The following is an 18,836-nucleotide window of genomic DNA, read 5'->3' on the forward strand; positions in this document are numbered from 1 at the left end:
ATAAAGAGCATACTGAGAAAATTTTGATTTTAAAGCTGCTCTCTTCTAGATTGTACCACTTCTCATACCTGAATGACAATGCTATACTCATGGGCTTTGGATTCCAGGCACACATCTCTTGACCAATCTTCATCTCCTTTGGCCTTCACACATAACTCTGTCAGTTCATTGTTTTCTAGTATGTATGAAGGCAATTTCTGTTTGGCTGTGAGGCAGTCAAAATGTTCTCGAACCACAGCTTGTCCATCTTGACCAATGTAATGCTGAACGACTTTTAGTTCTATGCTTTGAGATAAGTAACTACAGATGATCTGTCTTCCACAGATGATAATCTAAAAGACAATAAATAAATAAGGGTTCACCAATTCAGATTTAATTAATCAGAAATACATAATCATTCAGAATAAACTATGTTGATGGTAATGGAAAGAAAATGAAGTTGTTATCTTAGTACAAGAAGAAAACAAGACTCGAAGTAAAGAATAAATTTTGCTTTAGTCATGTTGAGTTTGTAGTATTCAAAGGACAGACATGTAGGCAGAATTCAGTGCCCAGCTAGAAATACCGGTCAGGTGCTTGACAGAGAGGGTGGAGCTGGAGATAAAGACTTATGAAGGAGAAAGTGTGCAGAGAGAAGATATGCAGAGAGAATGTGGTTTGCCTGGAAGAGAGTGTGGAACCTCAAACCCAGAAATCGAACAATACTTCAGGGGCAAACTCAGGGTGAGAAGCCAGAGAAAGGGCCAGAGAGGGTAGATTTGCTAAAACCATGATAGAAATGACTGCCCAGGAGGTGGTGGTTAATCCTCTCAAATAATGTAGATGTTGAAAAGGTTGAGAATTGAAAACAGGTATTTAGCTCTGGTAACTGAGAGGGCAATTATGATCAATCTGTTCCTTGAAACTGATTTCCAAGGGTTTATTGCACTCTTACCCAGTAAGAAATATCTATATAAACTATTAATACACATACTCTTTAACTCAGATACTTAATTATATTTTATTTTCTTCAGGTTTTTCTACATTGTGAAGTTGTATCTTTATAAACACACAGAATTATCCACTAAACCCATGGATCATTCAACTTTGAGCCCAGCTAATAGTATAGGTCATAGTAGATAGCAAGAAATGTTATCTAAGTCAGGGATGGTGACCCATGCCTGTAATCCTAGCACTTTGAGAGGCCGAGGTGGGAGGAGTGCCTGAGGCCAGGAGTTCAAGACCAGCCTGAGCAAGAGCGAGACCCCATCTTTACAAAAAACGAAAAATTAGCCAGGCATGGTGGTGTGTGCCTGTAGTCCCAGCTACTTGGGAGGCTGAGACAGGAGGATTGCCTAAGCCCAGGAGATCAAGGTTGCAGGTTACAGTGAGCTATGATGAGGCTACTGCACTCCAGCCTGGGTGACAGAGCAAGCCCTGTCTCAAAAAAAAAAAAAAAAAAAAAGATTTTCTTCAATTGGTTAAAATTGAAAATGCAAAACTTACTCTTCTGCAGTGAATACTTTTAGAAGGCAAATCTTTCTGTAATATGAATATTCACCATGATTGGGGAAAATAGGACTTTCACTTATTAGATTTCTTATTTCTAATATTTTTCCAGATTATGAAATAATGACAATTTAATATACATACATAGTATTCTTCCAGGTCTAAGCATGTGACAGTTAATTTCAATGTGTCAACTTGACTGGGTCATGGTATGCCCAGACATTTAGTCAGACATTCTGAGTGTGTCTGTGAGAATGTTTCTTGTTAAGAGTAACATTTGAATTGGTAGACTGAGTAAAGCAGACTGCCCTCCTCAAAGTGAGTAGGCATCATCCAGTCAAATCAAGACCGAATAGAACACAAAGGCTGAGTAAGAGGGAACTCACTCTGCCTGAATGCTCGAGCAGGGACATTGGTCTTTTCCGGCCTTTGGACTCAGACTGAAACATTGGCTCTACTTGGGTCCTGAACTTACTATTTTTTAGACGGGAATTTATAAAGTAATCCTGGCAATTCCATTTTCCTTTTGCCAACGATTAGTTTAGGTAAACATGGGACTGTTTTTGGCTAATAACATGAAAAGGGAAGACTGGCAAAAGTCTCTGGGAAAGAATTTTACTCCTTGATAATTAGGGAGACAATTTGAGGAGAGAAAGCCCTCTTTTTCTGCTATGGAAGATGTTATGAGGTGATGTATATAGCTTTTAGTGCCATCTTGGGACCAGGAAGGCAAATCCAAGAGGTTGGCACAGAAGCAGATACAGCACTGAACCAACCTTCCTCCTTCTTGTTGTATGAGACAATAAATGTAAAATAGGAATAATAATATTATCTGCCTCATTAACTTGCTATGAATATTAAAAAGCATACTTTATAATTTCAAGCTGAAAGCCTCCTAATTGATACATTTTTCTGTCATTAAGAGTATTCTGTAACCACCATTTTTAATGACTATATTTATGCAGATAATTATGAATAACTATTTATGAATGAACTATTATTTAACCAAAATAAATCTGCTAGATTGATAGACCAAAAATTAAATGTCATTGTTATTTTAACTTGCATTATTTGAATAGTGAGGTTTAACATTTTCTTAAATTTTTATTTTCCACCTATTCATCTGAATTTTCTTTAGGGGCACATCTGTAAAACCAAGCTATGCTTCACTGTTATATTTCTTCTAGATACTCCAGCCATTATAATCTTTTAAAACTATGCTTTCACAATAACAAACCATAAAAGTCAACTGAACTATGGTCCTAAATTAGCAAGCAAAGTTTTCTTTAGCATATGCTAGGGGTTACTAGACACTCATGATAAGTCTTATGATGCCATAGCATCGCCTAACTTTAAATAAACATTTGAAATCTTTGAAGCAGTATTTAACTCTGTTCCTATTCTTGATGTGCCCAGGACTGGAAATATATCCACATGGCTCTTGCTTCAGAACCTTTGGACCCCAGGAGATTTAGAAGAGAATTTTGCTGTTTCTCATAGAAACCACAGAATCTCGGCAACCATCTGGGACTCACTTTGTTTAAAGACAAAGATTCTCTTGGTGGGTTTTTATTGTTTCATTTTCAACTAAAAAGCCTGTTAAATAGGCTTTCAAATTTGATAAAAAGAAAATCCTTAAAAGTGGCCAGAAAGGAAAGACTACTTAGATGAAGGAAAATCCACAATGGCCATCACTGGAGTGGTGTCTTTCACGGCTGCTCCAGTGCAGAGTTCAGGAGAGCTATGTCTGCTTTTCTTCAAAGTGGCAAAACTTACAAGGCCTTTATTTTGAAAATTATGGTTAGAATTTCAAGATTAATTTATCAGTTGAAGACAGCCACTTAATTTTTTTAAATGTAGGGTTTCTCTTTAATACACATTTCCAGGTTTCACACTAATTCCCCTCCTTCCCCAAAGCCACAAAGATGTGTACTGAAGATTTCCACATGTGATTTTACTTAGCAGGTTTCAGAACTCTTATTAGATCAGTGCCAAGAAGAATGGTGATATTAAAGAATAACTCCAGAGCACCAGATGCACTGGAAAATGATATCTTCACTATGATTAAAGTGTATGTATAAAGATAGAAATATACATACATACATACATTTGAGTTTTTAGAGTCATAAAGGTTTCTTCAATGAAAGGATGGGAAACATGGAAGCAAATACGTGTACATGAGTAGCTATACAATGTGCAAAGTTCCTGAGAAATTTTAGATGTGGTCAGTTTTCATTCAGTTGGGGAGATGAGAGGGGCACAGGAAAGGCAGAATACAGATAACTCACCATCAACATTAAAAGGAATGTTAGCTGAAAAAGATAATATTGAAAGCATCTCAGTAACAAGGAGAAGTTTCAGGTGAAACAGAAAAAAGCAAACAGACAAACACAGATCAGACATGGATCTGAAGGAAGGGTGCCAGAGCCCTCGGGAGACTGCACGGGAAGAAGTTGTGGCGCAGAACAAGAAGGAACAAGGTATCAGCAAATATCAACCCCCCAGAGGCTTGGAGTCCAGCAAGAAGGTAGCTGGAATAGTTTGTTTCTCCCTCCCTCACATCTCTGACAGTCAGTGGGTTCCTGAGCTGCTGGAGAGACCTTCTGTGCACATGATCCCAGGGGCTGCTGCCACCAGTGGGCTGGGAACTTCCTGTGGACAGGGCACCAGGCTCCCAGCCCCTCTGGGGCACTGCCTACCCCCACAGACCTGAGCTGAAACAGCACGCACCATATTGCTTCTCTACCTACTGTGCACCTTTGTCCTCCCCAGGGGGCTTCAACTCCTCAGGTCTCATCTTGCTTGTTCCCACACAGACATTTTCCTAACCTGGTCCAGACCGCGGGAGCCACAGGGGTCCAGTGGGTCCTGGGTGATATGCGTGACTCCAGAGCCTGGACATTCTGGGCAGACTGCCTCCCAGAGAGAGGGTTGGAGACCACCAGAGTGCAAACCTTCCTCCAAAGACTCTTTTCCTCCCCTCCCCCTCCCCCACCCGTGGCTGCCAAGAGAGACAACTGAGCCACCACATGGAGGCTTCCATGGAGAGTAGAGCTCAGATCCTTCCTCTTAGTGTCCTACAGTGGACTGAGGGGTGCTCAGACTGTGAGCTTCCTGCTCACAGAGCCCCCCCTGGTGCTGCTTGTCTGGTAGCTCCACCAGAGCAGGACACCCACTGGGGCAGAGGGCCGTGGCTCCTGCTTGGGTACCCCGTGGGTAACTCAGGACTAATGTGCTTCTCCCTGGCATGGTCAGGAATTGATCTTCTTGGTTTCAGGAGGCGACGGAGCCTGTGTGGGCAAATCTGGGGGGAGAGTGCAGTGTGGGTCCCAGCTGCAGAGTGCTTGCAGGGCACTCTTTCCCCCACAGGAGGGCTATACCCTCAGCTCAGGCCAGGATCCTGAGCAGGGAACCCATGGCACAGTCATGAGGGAGGCTTGGCTGGCCTGGTCTCCTGCCCGCTGGCAGATGCTGGGAACAGACTGTGGAACAGAGGGGGAGCGAGAGGAGTGAGGCCCATAGCAGACTACCAGTTTGGAAACTCAGACAGACCTGCCTCCACAAGCAGACTTTCTGGTTGGGTGGGGCCACTTCAGCCTCTCCCTGGTGGCTCTGCCTAGAAGCTGGCAGCAGATCTTTGACCCCTACCAAAAAAGCTACCTTGCCAGCTTTTGTGGAGCCTGAGGGCAGGCTCACCCAACCCAGCCCTGCCCAGTTGCACTCCCCCACCTGCCCGTGCTGTGGCAGAGAATAAGGACTGACTTGGAAGTTCCTGGGCCCCACCCACCACCTGGGGCATTTGAATGCTTCTCCTGAGTGACTAGAGCTGGTCACAGCACCCAAAAACATCATCGCAGCTTGTTCCTTCTGGCAAGCACCAACTACTGACAGAGTGGTCAATTTGTACTCCCTTTACAGTATTTTCTGACTCAATTTTACAGGGTGTGTGTGGGTCCAAGGAGTAGCCATTTGGGGGAGCACCTACCCCTCCCCACAGAAAAACTGTACTACTGGATAAGGACGGGAAGAACCCAGCCTTAGCATACAAGCGTTTAGTGAACAGCTCTCCAGGTGAACAGCTCTCCAGGTTTGGAGAGCTTGTCCTGACGCTCCTACCAGTGGCTCTCCCTAGTGGCCAGAAAAGCAACTTCTGAGCTCTGCCCAGGCTCCCACAACCTAGCCACCAACTGCTCAATGCTGGTAGAGATCAAGAAACCCCCTGGAAGTTACACGGTCCTGCCTAAAGCTTGGGACACTCAAGTACTCCACCTGACGGACGAGAGTCTATCATGGACACAAAAGAACATCTCAGCAGCTGGCTCTATCCCACAAACATCAACCAATGACAGGGAGTACAACAATACAGCTCATCATAGTGTCTTCCAACTCAAGCAAACAGGGTGTGGCTCATTAACACTCACAAGTACCACCCACCATCACCAAGAGTAAGCTGGGAGACTTAACTCACTACACACTGTTGGGAAGAGGTGAAGACAGAGGGTCAGAGGTAACCTGAGAGGTACGCTGAACCTGCTGGAACACTCCAAAGGTAACTCAGGACCAGCACTCCTCTCCCTGGCATGCTCAGGGATTGATCTTTGGGGGAACCAGAAATAGGCCCATAAGCCAGGCCTAGCACCCCCAGGTCTAAGCAAAAGGCTAGATGAAAAGGAATCAGTGAAAGAACTCCAGAAACATGAAAAAATCAGAGTGAAAGGCCACCCCCAAAAGAAAACAATAACTCCTTATCAATGGATACCAACCAAAATGAAAAGATTGAAATGACAGAGAAGAATTCCAAATATGGATTGTAAGGAAGCTCAATGAGATACAAGATAAAATAGAAACCTAACACAAAGAAACCATAAAAACATTGCAGGAAATGAATGAAAAATTTACTAAGGAAATTGAATTATTAAAAAAAAATAATAAACAGAACTTCTGGAAATGGAAAAATTCATTCAGTGAAATACAAAACACAGTAGAAAGCCTAAAGAACAGGCTAGATCAGGCAGAAGAATCTCAGAGCTTGAAGACAACACCTTTGAGTTAAACAAGTCAGTCAAAGAGAAAGATCTGAGAAACAAGAGGAATCAACAAAAGCTACAAGAAATAAGGGATTATGTAAAGAGGACTAACATAAGAATCATAGGCATCCCTAAGGGCGAAGAAGAAAATACACAAGGGTTGGAAAACCTATTTGAGGGAATAACTGACAAAAATTTCCCTGGCCTTGTTAGAAATCTAGATATCCAGGTATAAGAAGCTCAAAGGACCTCTGGGAAATTCATCATAAAGAGGCAATCACCAGTACATGTAGTCATCAGACAAGCCAAAGTAAACAGGAAAGAGGTGCTCCTATAAGCCATAAGGTGAAAGCAGCAGGTAACTTACAAAGGAGAACCCATCAGACTAATTGCAGACTTCTCAACTGAGACCTTACAAACCAGAAGGGATTAGGGGCCCACTCTCTGTCTTCTCAAACAGAATAATGGCCAGTCTAGAATTCTGTATACTGAAAAACTAAGTTTCTTACATGAGTAAGAAATAAAGACTTTTTCAGACAAGCAAACACTGAGGGAATTTGTCAAGACCAGACTTGTCCTGTAGGAAGTACTCAGACCTGCATTATACACAGATCAGCACAGTAGACACCTACCAGTGTAAAATCACTCAAAAGTTAAAGGTCAGAGCCCAGATACCACAATGGCTCAAGAGGTAAAGCAAAGCAATAAAGTTCTACTCAATAGGATGAACAAAAATCTACCCCACTTATCAATTCTTTCAATAAATGTGGATGGCTTAAACTCCCCACTGAAGAGACATAGGCTGGCTTAATAGGAAAAAAAATACAAACCAAGTATATGCTGTCTCCAGGAAACACATCTAACCCACAAGGACTCATTCAGACTCAAGGTAAAGTGATGGAAAACAATGTTCCATGAAAATGGAGACCAAAAGAAAGCTGGGATGTAGCCCTTCTCATATCAGATAACACAGACTTCAAATTAGCAAAAGTAAAGACAAAGATGGTCATTATATAATGGTGAAGGGAACAATTCAACAAGAAGACATAACAGTCCTAAATATTTATGCACCTAACACAGGTGCACCTAGATTCATAAAGCAAACCCTACTTGATCTAAACAAAATGATAAACAGCAGCATCATAATAGCTGGGGACTTCCACACCTCACTGACAGATTCTGGGATGGATCCTCCAAGCGGAAAATAAGCAAAGAAACAATGGACTTAAACATAAATCTAGAACAAATGGGCCTAACAGACATTTACAGAATATTCTACCCTAAAACCACTGAATATATGTTCTTCTCATCAGCTCATCGGACATTCTCTAAGACTGATCACATCCTAGGCCACAAGACATGTCTCAACAAATTAAAAAAAAATAGAAATTATACTATGTATCTTCTCAGACCATGGTGGAATAAAATTAGAAATCAATTCCAACAGAAACACTCAACTCTACACAAAGTCATGGAAATTAAACTACCTACTGCTCAATGATTATTGGGTCAAGGAAGGAAATTAAGATGGAAATCAAAAGATTCTTTGAACTAAATGACGGGGGGGGGCACAAGTTATCAAAATCTGTGGGATTCAGCAAAAGCAGTCCTAAGGGGAACATTCATAGCCATAAATGCCTAGATCCAAAGGACAGATAGATCACAAATCAACAATCTAATGAATTGTCTCCAGGAACTGGAAAAAGAAGAGCACATCAATTCCAAACTCAGCAGAAAAGAAAAGAAATAACTCAGGTCAGAGCAGAACTAAATGAAATCGATAATAAAGGAATTATAAAGAAGATTAATGAAACAAAAAGTTGGTTCTTTGAAAAGGTGAACAAAATTGACAGGACTCTTGCTAGGTAAACCAGCAACAGAAAAGGACCCTAATAAGCTCAATCAGATGTGAAAAAGGAGATATTATAACTGATGGAAATACAAAATATCATCTCTGAATCCTATAAAAATCTCTATGTACATAAACTTGAAAATATTGAGGAAATGGACAAATTCTTGGAAACACACAACCTCCCTGGGCTCAATCAGGAAGAAATAGAACTGCTTAACAGATCAATATCAAGTAACAAAATTGAAGCAGCAATAAAAAATCTGTCCCCCCAAAAGTCCTGGACCTGATGGTTTCATAGCTGAATTTTAGCAGACCTACAAAGAAGAACTGGTAGCTATACTATAGAAATTATTTCATAACATAGAGAAATAAGGAATCCTCCCCAACTCATTCTATGAAGCCAATATCATCTTGATACCAAGGCCAGGAAAGGACACAACCAAAAAAGGAATCTATAGACTAATATCCCTTAAGAATATAGATGTAAGAATTCTCAATAAAATCCTAGTAAACTGAATTCAGATGCACATCAAAAAAATAATCCACCATGATCAAGTGGGTTTCATCCCAGAGATGTAAGGATGGTTCAACACACGCAAAACCATAAATGTGATTCACCACATAAACAGAAGCAAAAACAAAGACCATATGATCCTCTCGATAGATGCAGAAAAAGCATTTGACAAAATTCAGCACATTTTTAAGATAAGTACTCTTAACAAAATAGGTATAGACGGAACATACATCAATATTATAAAATCCATATACGACAAACTCATAGCCAACATCATACTAAACGGGGAACAACTGAAACTATTACCACTTAGAACTGGAACCAGACAACGTTGCTCACTGAGACCACTTCTGTTCAACATAGTGTTGGAAGGCCTAGCCAGAACAATCAGGCAGGAGAAGAAAATCAAGGGTATCCAAATGGAGAAAGAAGAAATCAAACTATCACTCTTTGATGATAATATGATCCTTTATCTAGAAAACTCCAAAGATTCTGTGAAGAGACTCCTGGAATTGATAAATAAATTCAGCAAAGTTTCAGGTTACAAAATCAATGTACACAAATCAGTAGCATTACTATACACCAACAGTCAAGCTTAGAATCAATCAAAGACTCAATATCTTTCACAATAGCAACAAAGAAAACAAAATACCTAGGAATATATTTAACCAAGGAGGGAAAAGACCTCTTCAAGGAATACTACAAAACACCGAGGAATGAAATCACAGAGGATACAAGCAAATGGAAAAACATATCATGCTCATGAATCAACAGAATCAACATTCTTAAAATGTCTATACTTCTCAAAGTGATTTACAGATTCAATGCAATCTGTATTAAAATATCAATGCCATTTTTTGCAGATCTAGAAAAAATAATTCTACACTTCGTGTGAAACCAGAAAACAACCCAAATAGCCAAAGCAACCTTAAGCAAAAAGAACAAATCAGGAGGCATCACTTTACCAAACTTCAAGCTATACGACACAAGGCCATAGTATAACCAAAACAGCATGGTACTGGCACAAGAACAGACAGCTAGACCAATGGATCAGAACTGAAAACTCAGATATAAAACCATCCTCATATTGCCATCTGATCTTTGACAAAGCAGACAAAAACATACAATGGGGAAAAGAATCCCTATACAATAAGTTGTGCTGGGAAAATTAGATAGCCACATGTAGAAGACTGAAACAGGATCTGCATCTCTCACCACTCACAAAAATTAATTCATGATGGATAACAGACTTAAACCTAAGGCATGCAACTATAAGAATTCTAGAAGAAGAGATTGGAAAAACTCTTACAGATATCAGCCTAGGCAAAGAATTTATGAAGAAGACCCCAAAGGCAATCACAGCAACAACAAAAATTAATAAGTGGGATTTGATTAAATTAAAAAGCTTCGGCACAATTAAGGAAACACTCAATAGAGCAAACAGACAACCTACAAAATGGGAGAAAATATTTGCATGCTATACATCCAATAAAGGGCTAATAACCAGAATCTACAAAGAACTTAAGTGAATCGGCAAGAAAACATCAAACAACCCCATTAAAAAGTGGACAAAAGACATGAACAGAAGCTTTCAAAAGAAGATATACACTAATGGCCAATAAACATGAAGAAAACATTCAAATGTCTCTAATCATCAGGGAAATGCAAATCAAAACCACAGTGAGATACCATCTAACCCCAGTGAGAATAGCTTTTATCAGAAAGTCCCACAACAACAGATGCTGGCGTGGATGCAGAGAAAAAGGAACCCTTATGCACTGTTAGTGGGTCTGCAAACTAGTTCAACCTCTATGGAAAGTAGTATGGAGATACTTCAAAGAATTAAAAGTAGACATACCATTTGATCCAGCAATCCCACTACTGGGTATTTACCCAAAGGAAAAAAAGACATTTTATTAAAAAGACATTGCACTTGAATGTTTATAGCAGCACAATTCACAATCACGAAGATATGGAAACAACCCAAGTGCCCATCAATATATGAGTGGATTAATAAAATGTGGTATGTGTATACCATGGAGTATTACTCAGCCATAAAAAATGGTGAACTAATACCTTTTGTAACAACCTGGATGGCACTGGAGACCATCCTTCTAAGTGAAGTATCGCAAAAATGGAAAAAAATACCACATGTACTACTATTAAATGATCAACTCACTAAATGATCAACACTCATGTGTACATATGGTAGTAAAATTCAACGGAAATCAAGCAGGTGGGATGGGGGAGGGGGGAATGGGTAAATTCACACCTAACTGCACACTATCTGGGTGATGGACACACTTATAACTTTGACTCAAAATGTACAAATGTGATTCATGTAACCAAAACGTTTGTATCCCCATAATATTCTGAAAAATTTTTAAAAAGAGCGTTAGCCAATTCTCCATTATCCAGGGGCACATTAATATGGTTAGGGTACATCAGGGATCTGCATACACTCACCTCCCCGAATGGGCCTTGGTAATTAGGCAGCTGCAGTTTATTGCAAAGTTCCAGGCCCAGGTGGGGGTTAAAGAAAGAAGCCAAGATGTGAAGGAGGCAAGAATCCATAAAGCTCTTCTGAAGCTTGGTTCCTTTCCTCCTAATGTCGCCAAGTGAGGAAATCCTATGTCACTCATGTACTTTAACTAGATCTAATCTGAATGCCAGTTAAACTACCCTGACAATAAATATTAAATCCAATTGAAAAAGACATTTAAAATTTGTGTGTGTCTGTGTGTCTGTCAGTGAGTAGGGGCTGGGGAGGGAGAAGGAGAGAAGGTAAAAATTTGTGGAATTTTTCAGAAATGTATTTTTCAAGTGAACAACTTTTTTGATGTTTGATATACTATTGTAATATATAATCCCCATGCAGGAACATTATGTGTATTAATTTATCCCTGAAATTTAACATCATTCTTTGAAAATACATAATATCTATGCAAGAATGGGGCATTATGGTAGTAACACGAAAAAGTCCAACTAGTGTTACTCACGCCTGAGAATATTTTATTACAATAATTGTAACTGAAGTATATTGGGTTATGGCAGTGGAGCAGGCATGTTGTAAGCACTTTACATACACACACTCACTCAGTCCTCACACTAACTTCCTGAGGAAGGCACTATTACTATTTTCCTTTTACAGATATGGAAATTGATTCACAAAGAGGTTAAATAATTTCCTGAAAATCACAGAGCTAGCAAGGGGATCCAGCCAACTTGTCTACGATCTTAACCATCAGGACATATCATTAAAACTATTTCTCCAAGGAGGGACCTTGCCATGTTACTAATTGGGAAATGTTCTAGCAACCACACACCAGAGTTGAATGAACTGGGAAAGTTTACACTGGAACTATAGTTGTCAGAGTTGATACCTGGACAAACAGCATCAGCATCACCAGGGAACTTGTCAGAAATGCAAATTTTAGGCCACACCCAATCTGAAATTCCAGGACTTGGGCCTAGCAATCTATGTTTTAACAAGCCTCCAGGGGATCCTGATGCATACTCAATGGTTTGAGAACCACTGGCCTAGAGAGAAGGATGCTGATGGGAAACATCACAACTCCCCTCATGTTTTTGAAGGGCTATCACATAGAGGAGATATATGATATATGACTCGTGGAGTCCTCACAAGTTGTTGTATGCTTGTTGTATATGTCTCACAGTTCTAAGGAATGGGAAAAGCTGGTGGAATGGTGAAAGATTTCGGTTCAAAATTAGGAAAAAACTTAGCTGGCAGTTAGTCAACGACAGAAAGGACTGCTGTGTGAGGGAATAAGCCTCTTGTCATCTGAACTATTCAAACAGAGGCTGCATGAGCATTTCTCAGATATGCTAGTGAATAGGAAGGTAGATAAGGAATTCTTCAAAGACCACAAGTGACAGAATCAGAAAAGCAGCATGTATTTATTAGGTAGATATTCATTAAGAGCAAATTCAAGTGAGAGAGTTTTGAGGGTAGGTGGGAGTCAGCGACACTTCTTGGTCTTACGGACTCTTGGTTCAAAGCTCACACTAGTAGGCTGGTCCCCTAATGAATCCTTCAGTAAGTCTCATTTGTCCCATAGTTGTCTCTTTGCTTATGCTATATTGTCTACTTGGAATGCACTCTCTTAATCCAAATTCTTCATATTTTCCAAAGCCTTGCTCAAGTCATACCTTCTTAGTGAAACCTCTAAATTCCCTTCACACTTACTGTCAGTTGTGTACATTGCTGGGTTTGTGTAAATTTACAATTGAAGAGCAAAGACTATGTCCCATACCTGGTATCTTCCATTTTATCATGTCCCACTGCAGGCAACCAATAAATATTCTGAGGAATGATCAGTTAATTGGGAAAGCTCTTCCATGCTTCTTTTCTAAGACTCCTCTGCTGGAGTTTTCATTTCCGTGGCCCACAATAATAGTATCCAGTCTAGCTCCCTGATTAGGTGCAGACCAAGAATGTATATGGTATGGGTACTACTGTTCATCTCACCAGCTGCTTCCTGCTTACCCCTTGGCATACAGCAGTAGAACAGCCTCTGTTGCTTGCTGGGGGATGCTCCCCTTTTCCAGGAACCGAGCGCTGTTTCTGAGTGCTGTCCTCAGTTCACATAAGCTCTGGATAGACCGTTACAATCCAGATGCAGATGTATATGTTAAAACTCTTATGACAAATCCAGTTATGTGTGCAGTGAAGCCAGTTTTCAGATTTTAATACTTCCTTTTTTTCTTTCTACTCTTGTCATATGCTCCATGCTTGAAAAACATCTTTTAGAAACCACATTTTCACATCTTAAGAATACAAAAAAAGTGTCAGATACTTTTTTTCCCTTTGCAGTCTTAGAACTTCAAAAACAGCCAAAAGGAAGTTTTATAAAATACGTAAAAATATGTGCTGAGAGCTGAGGTTTTATATGCCAAGAGTTAGGCTGCAGTGAATTTTTACTGCAGTTAATATTAACTCCTAGGAAAAGAAAAGCCTGCTGGAGACCCAGGCCCACTTTTTCATGGGAGAGCCTCACAACCCTTCCTCACAGATCGTTCTCACAGGCCTGAGAACCAACTCTTGGTCATCCACCGGTGGATTATCCAGAGTCCCCACCACCCCTTGCTTCTTTTCCCTCTCAATAAAGGCCTTTTGGCTATTTCACAGCTCATTAGCACCTCCACCAGAAGGTAGGTGGTGACAGGGAGAAGAGGTGAAACTAAAATCAGTAAATTTTACTGCTCGTTAGCAGCTCTTGTAAAAGATGTGGGACAAAGGGTTTGAAGCCATCATCATCACCAGGATCATCAACAAGCACTTAGTAAGTGCTTGCATGCATGGTAGTAGTAGGTATAACTAGGCACAACCACTGTGACTTTTTATTATTAATTATTTTCATTTATGTTAAGTTTCATCTCTATTACATCAAATAATTAAGAGTTACCTGGGCCATGAACACAAAGAAACTTACCTGTTTTTGTACTCCATTGAGTTGCTGAACCTTGATGATGAGTGAAGCGGTTCGACCCTTGTACTGAATTGTTCTAATAAAAGTCCCAGCATGGTCCACACTGAAAGACTCTGACCAACGCCAATTGCCCCAACCTTCAATACAGATGTGTAACAGCTGGAGAGAAAAACAATAATCGTCATAATGCCAAACGTGCCAACAAAAATCTAGTCCTAAAATGAAAGTCTCATTGCTGGAAAACCTTCCTATTTGTAATATTTAGCATCTGTTTTCTCTCTAACCTGCATTATTCATCCACTTCCAGCTTATTCCACCAGGCTAAGAATAGCAAATATGCCACATAGAGTCAATGTGGTTTTCCAGATCACATTTTAAACCTTCTTAAAAATAATTGTTCTATCAAATGGTAAAAGGCCTGCTAAACATTTGAGAAAAGACCATTTCATTCATCTGGAGGACAAGAAGGTTGAAATATGAGATCAAAGAACTTTGCTTTTGGCTGATAGTTTATTTCTTCTTAAGGCTAGACAGTAATTAAAGCCGAATTTGGTTTGTGGTATTATTTTTGACCCTAAATTGCCATTACTTAATTTTTTTTTGATAAAGAACAAAACAGCAATTTGAAGATGCATTTCATTTAATATGCTCTCTTTATGAGATCTCATATATCAAATTAGAAATACCTTCAACATTTTAAATGTAGGATAAAATGTCTTTGTTCTATTTTTTCATTGTGTATTTATTATAACTTTTACCAGTTGAGTTTCCTGATACATATTTATATTTATTCTTATAGTATTGCCACTTGTGGCCATATTTGGATTTGTTTTGTTGTCATTCAAATATTTCCTGTTTCCATTCCTATCCACTTAAATGCCGCTAAGAAAATCAGTTTATCTACATGAGCATTCCAAGAAAACCACAATAATTAGTACTTCTTTAGGATACAGGCTTAAATGAAAATAAATAATATTGTATGATTTATAAGTATAAGGAAAGAAAACTGACATTTTAAGAAAAATATTTATATGATACACAAATATAATTTAAATTTTTCCTTCACAGCATATATAACTGTTTTAACAGAACCAAAGGTGAATCTTGTGAAACAATCCCAATTAATGGATTGAATAAAGCTTTGAAAACAAATCATAATAGGCTCTTACAATAAATACACTAAGGATTTACATGGGAATTGCTATAATAATAAAAGTCTTAATGGAAGTAGATTATTTTTTAGTTCCAGCCTCAGGAGGAACCCTGATGACATGCTTAAGTTTAAAAATTTCCCAAGGTCATTGGTCATCACAGCATAAGTTTTGATGGATGATTAAGGTAGGGCTTTCTTTGTTTGTTTTTAAATATCAGAATAAAGTACTTTTAAAAATCTCCTAAATCATCTCCCTGCTTTTAATATGGCCCCACTCCAGTTCTTCCTCCATACAACTGCCAGTGATTCTGCAGAATCAAAAGGCTACCCATCGGATGAGTTCTTAAAAAGAAGGCTAACAGCTAAGAAAAAAAAATCTTGGACAGCAAGTACGTTTAGGGAAAATATGGTCCTATATACACTCTACAGCATAAAAGTACCAGAGTATCTTTGATGTTTAAATATTAGTTACAGGAAAAAAAACAATAGCAGTGTTTGGAACCATTTTAGTTTTTTATAGCAGCAACTGGGAATAAAGCTCAGGGCACACACAAAACTAAAAGAAACAAGAAAGTTGTTTTCTTTGGAGAGACTAGTAGCTGGAAGTGACAAAAAAATAATGAGGCAAGGTACGTAAGGTCAAGCCCAGCTATATTTTTCCTGAACGTTCCATAGACTTTAGAGAAAGTTTTAATATACACAATGTAATTTTAAGTGCGAAGTGTTCACATTTGCATATGAGCTCAGTTTTAGATAGCTGCTCGCTCTGTGTACACAGCTTTTAATGACTGAATGTCACCAAGGAATATGCTGTCAGGTTTTGCTTGGCAGTTATTTGTTCTCAGAAAGTTGGCAAAGATATTTTCTTTGAATTATGAAAATTCAGACACATTTGGATTTAGTTCACACAGAAAAGTTAAGTGGGAGAAAAACATTTATAACACTTCTCCCCACATGCATCAGCAACTGAATATCTGTATTGGTCTACTGTTAAAAAACATCTAAATATCATTGGCAAGTAGATATATATTATGTATCAGGAAAGGAATTACATTTTTAAGAGAGAAATCCACAAGAAGGAATTCAGGAGGCCCTGCATAACTGCAGTCCTCCTTCCTATGGTATAATCACCATTGCTTGGGGACCTATGGCACTGGATTTGGGCACTGGATGGCAGTGCTCAGATACGCACAGACACCAAGCCAGGGTGGGAGGTTTTGTTTTTGTTAGACCCACCAACTAAATTTCACTGCTACAGGTACTGAAAGTCTCCACTTAGTAACAAATATTTGTGTATCTATTTTTCTTTCTACACAGAAGGAAGTATGTGAGATTTGTGTTAGACTACCTGATTCTAATGAGATTTCTTTCTATCACTCATCCAGTACATTTTCATTGCTCATTACTATAAGGAAGGCAATATGCTAGATACTATGGGGGAAATAAGGAGGAAGAGCTGTGTTCCTGGCCCCACAAGGAGCTTATGATCTTATTGGAAAAATAAGGTGAGAGCAAATAACTAATAAGAGGGAGAAGGAGAGGTTCAAAGTGCCACAGTAGTCCAGATAAGGAAGGGTCTGTTTCAGGCTGCCGTGATTAAGAAAACTTCATGAAACAGCTGCACCTCAGAGTTTGGGTAGCATTTCAACTGGTAAAGATGACAGTTCATTCCCAATCCAAAGAGACAATTTGAGATGTTAAAAGAAGAAGGCACATCTGGGGCAAAGTCAACAGTCTTAATTGGCCAGAGCAAAAGGAATATGAAAAAAGGAGTGGGGATAAGGTCAGACAAGTAGATCTAGATATTTATTCAGGAATTAGCAGGTCCTTAGTGGCGCCTTCTGTGTAGGTGAACAACGTGCTGACAAAAGAGTGGGGGTGGCGTGAAGAGGTGGGAAACTGCAATAGTGGGGATGAGAGGCAATGTGGGCCAGAAATATGGGGCAAGGGAAAGCAATGGACTTTGTAAAAAATAGCCATCCCCTTTGCCTGGAGCCCAAAGTATTTTTATGTTCTCTTATCAATTTGGAAATTTTCGTTCACCTATTTTCTATTAAGAGTTTTCCTTACTGACTCACTTCCTCTACCATCTTTCCATCTATCCAGGCTTTTCATTCTTTTTGGCCTACTTAACTAGTGTCTAATATTTTCCATTGAGGGAAGAAAGTCAAGCAGGAACCACTCTTGTTGGACGTTTTCAATGACAACTGAAACTAAGGAATAAGGCAGTGGCCACACTCATTGGAAGGTCCCAAGGGGCTACATTTTCTTTTTTTTCCGACAGACCCCCAGTGCTGCGCTGGCAGCCAGACTAAATTCATAGTTTTTCCACTGAAGACCTCAGATGGGAGCATATACAGCTTTCAACTCATTTTTTTCTATACAAAATAAAACAGAATTACTGATCAGGGAGTTGGGGATCAGCTCTGAGGACCACCCACAGTGATGTCCAAAGGGAGAATTCCTGAATTGATATATTTAGGCAGAAAGAAAAATAAGATGAAATCTAGGAAAACAGAGTACACCAAGGAAGAGGAAGAAAAAGGGGATGGTTAAGTAAAAAATTTTAGATTACATCCTAAAACATAAATGACAGTACCGAATACTTTTTTTGTGAACTTATGTATTTCACCATTCATTTAAAAACTGTTACCAAGATTTTCTCTACCTCAATAATCACAAATTAAAAATTTGTCTTCAGACTCATTTGTGTATTTTTTTTGCATTTTATAAAAATTTACCCTACAGTAATATATACTGTTCTAAAGAGAAACTGAAGACCTAAACAACTTCAAAAATTTTCCCAATCCCAAAAAATTAATATGTAATCTAAGTGAAATAAACTACTGAATATATATATTATAGTAATATATATTTTTGTATTTGTATATTTTATATATATGAAAAATATATATATTAAAACTTAGGCACCATTTATTTTTTAAACTTCTAAACTCATCACTATATCCCAAGAGCCTAGTCCATACTAGGCATTCAATAAATATTTGTTGAATAATCAAAGATTAATTAAAAAAACCAAAAGTAAATATTCAAAAATTTTAGTGGAGTTATTTATACAGAAAATGATATCATAAAATGAATATTAAATCTAAGTATTTAGAAAAGTTTTCTATTTTGAATGTCACAGGAGATCTGTCTTACAGGGATAACAATATTAGATTAAGCTACAAATCAATGTAATCCTTTAGATCCACAATTCAGACACTGCAATACTGATATTAAAACATCAAGCAGCTCCAAAATGATATAATAGGTGAGCATTCATGAATAAAAATTGAGTTAAAATACTCCCCCAAAATTCTGGTCTATTCAAAATAACATCTGGAAAGCA

At 38.8% G+C, this 18,836-nt stretch overlaps 1 protein-coding gene across 1 annotated transcript in view; it reads right to left on the reverse strand.

Moving 5' to 3' along the window:
* Positions 1-18,836, reverse strand: part of VPS13B (vacuolar protein sorting 13 homolog B) — a 752,846-nt gene that overhangs the window by 52,982 nt on the left and 681,028 nt on the right. The window contains exons 44-45 of the mRNA XM_045560402.1: positions 14,335-14,490; positions 69-332 (exon numbers count right to left, since the gene is read on the reverse strand). Of these exons, the coding sequence (XP_045416358.1) occupies positions 69-332; positions 14,335-14,490 (420 nt within the window). The remainder of the gene's footprint in view (positions 1-68; positions 333-14,334; positions 14,491-18,836) is intronic.

Source organism: Lemur catta, chromosome 9, assembly GCF_020740605.2.
Source record: "Lemur catta isolate mLemCat1 chromosome 9, mLemCat1.pri, whole genome shotgun sequence".
Classification (NCBI taxonomy): domain Eukaryota; kingdom Metazoa; phylum Chordata; class Mammalia; order Primates; family Lemuridae; genus Lemur; species Lemur catta.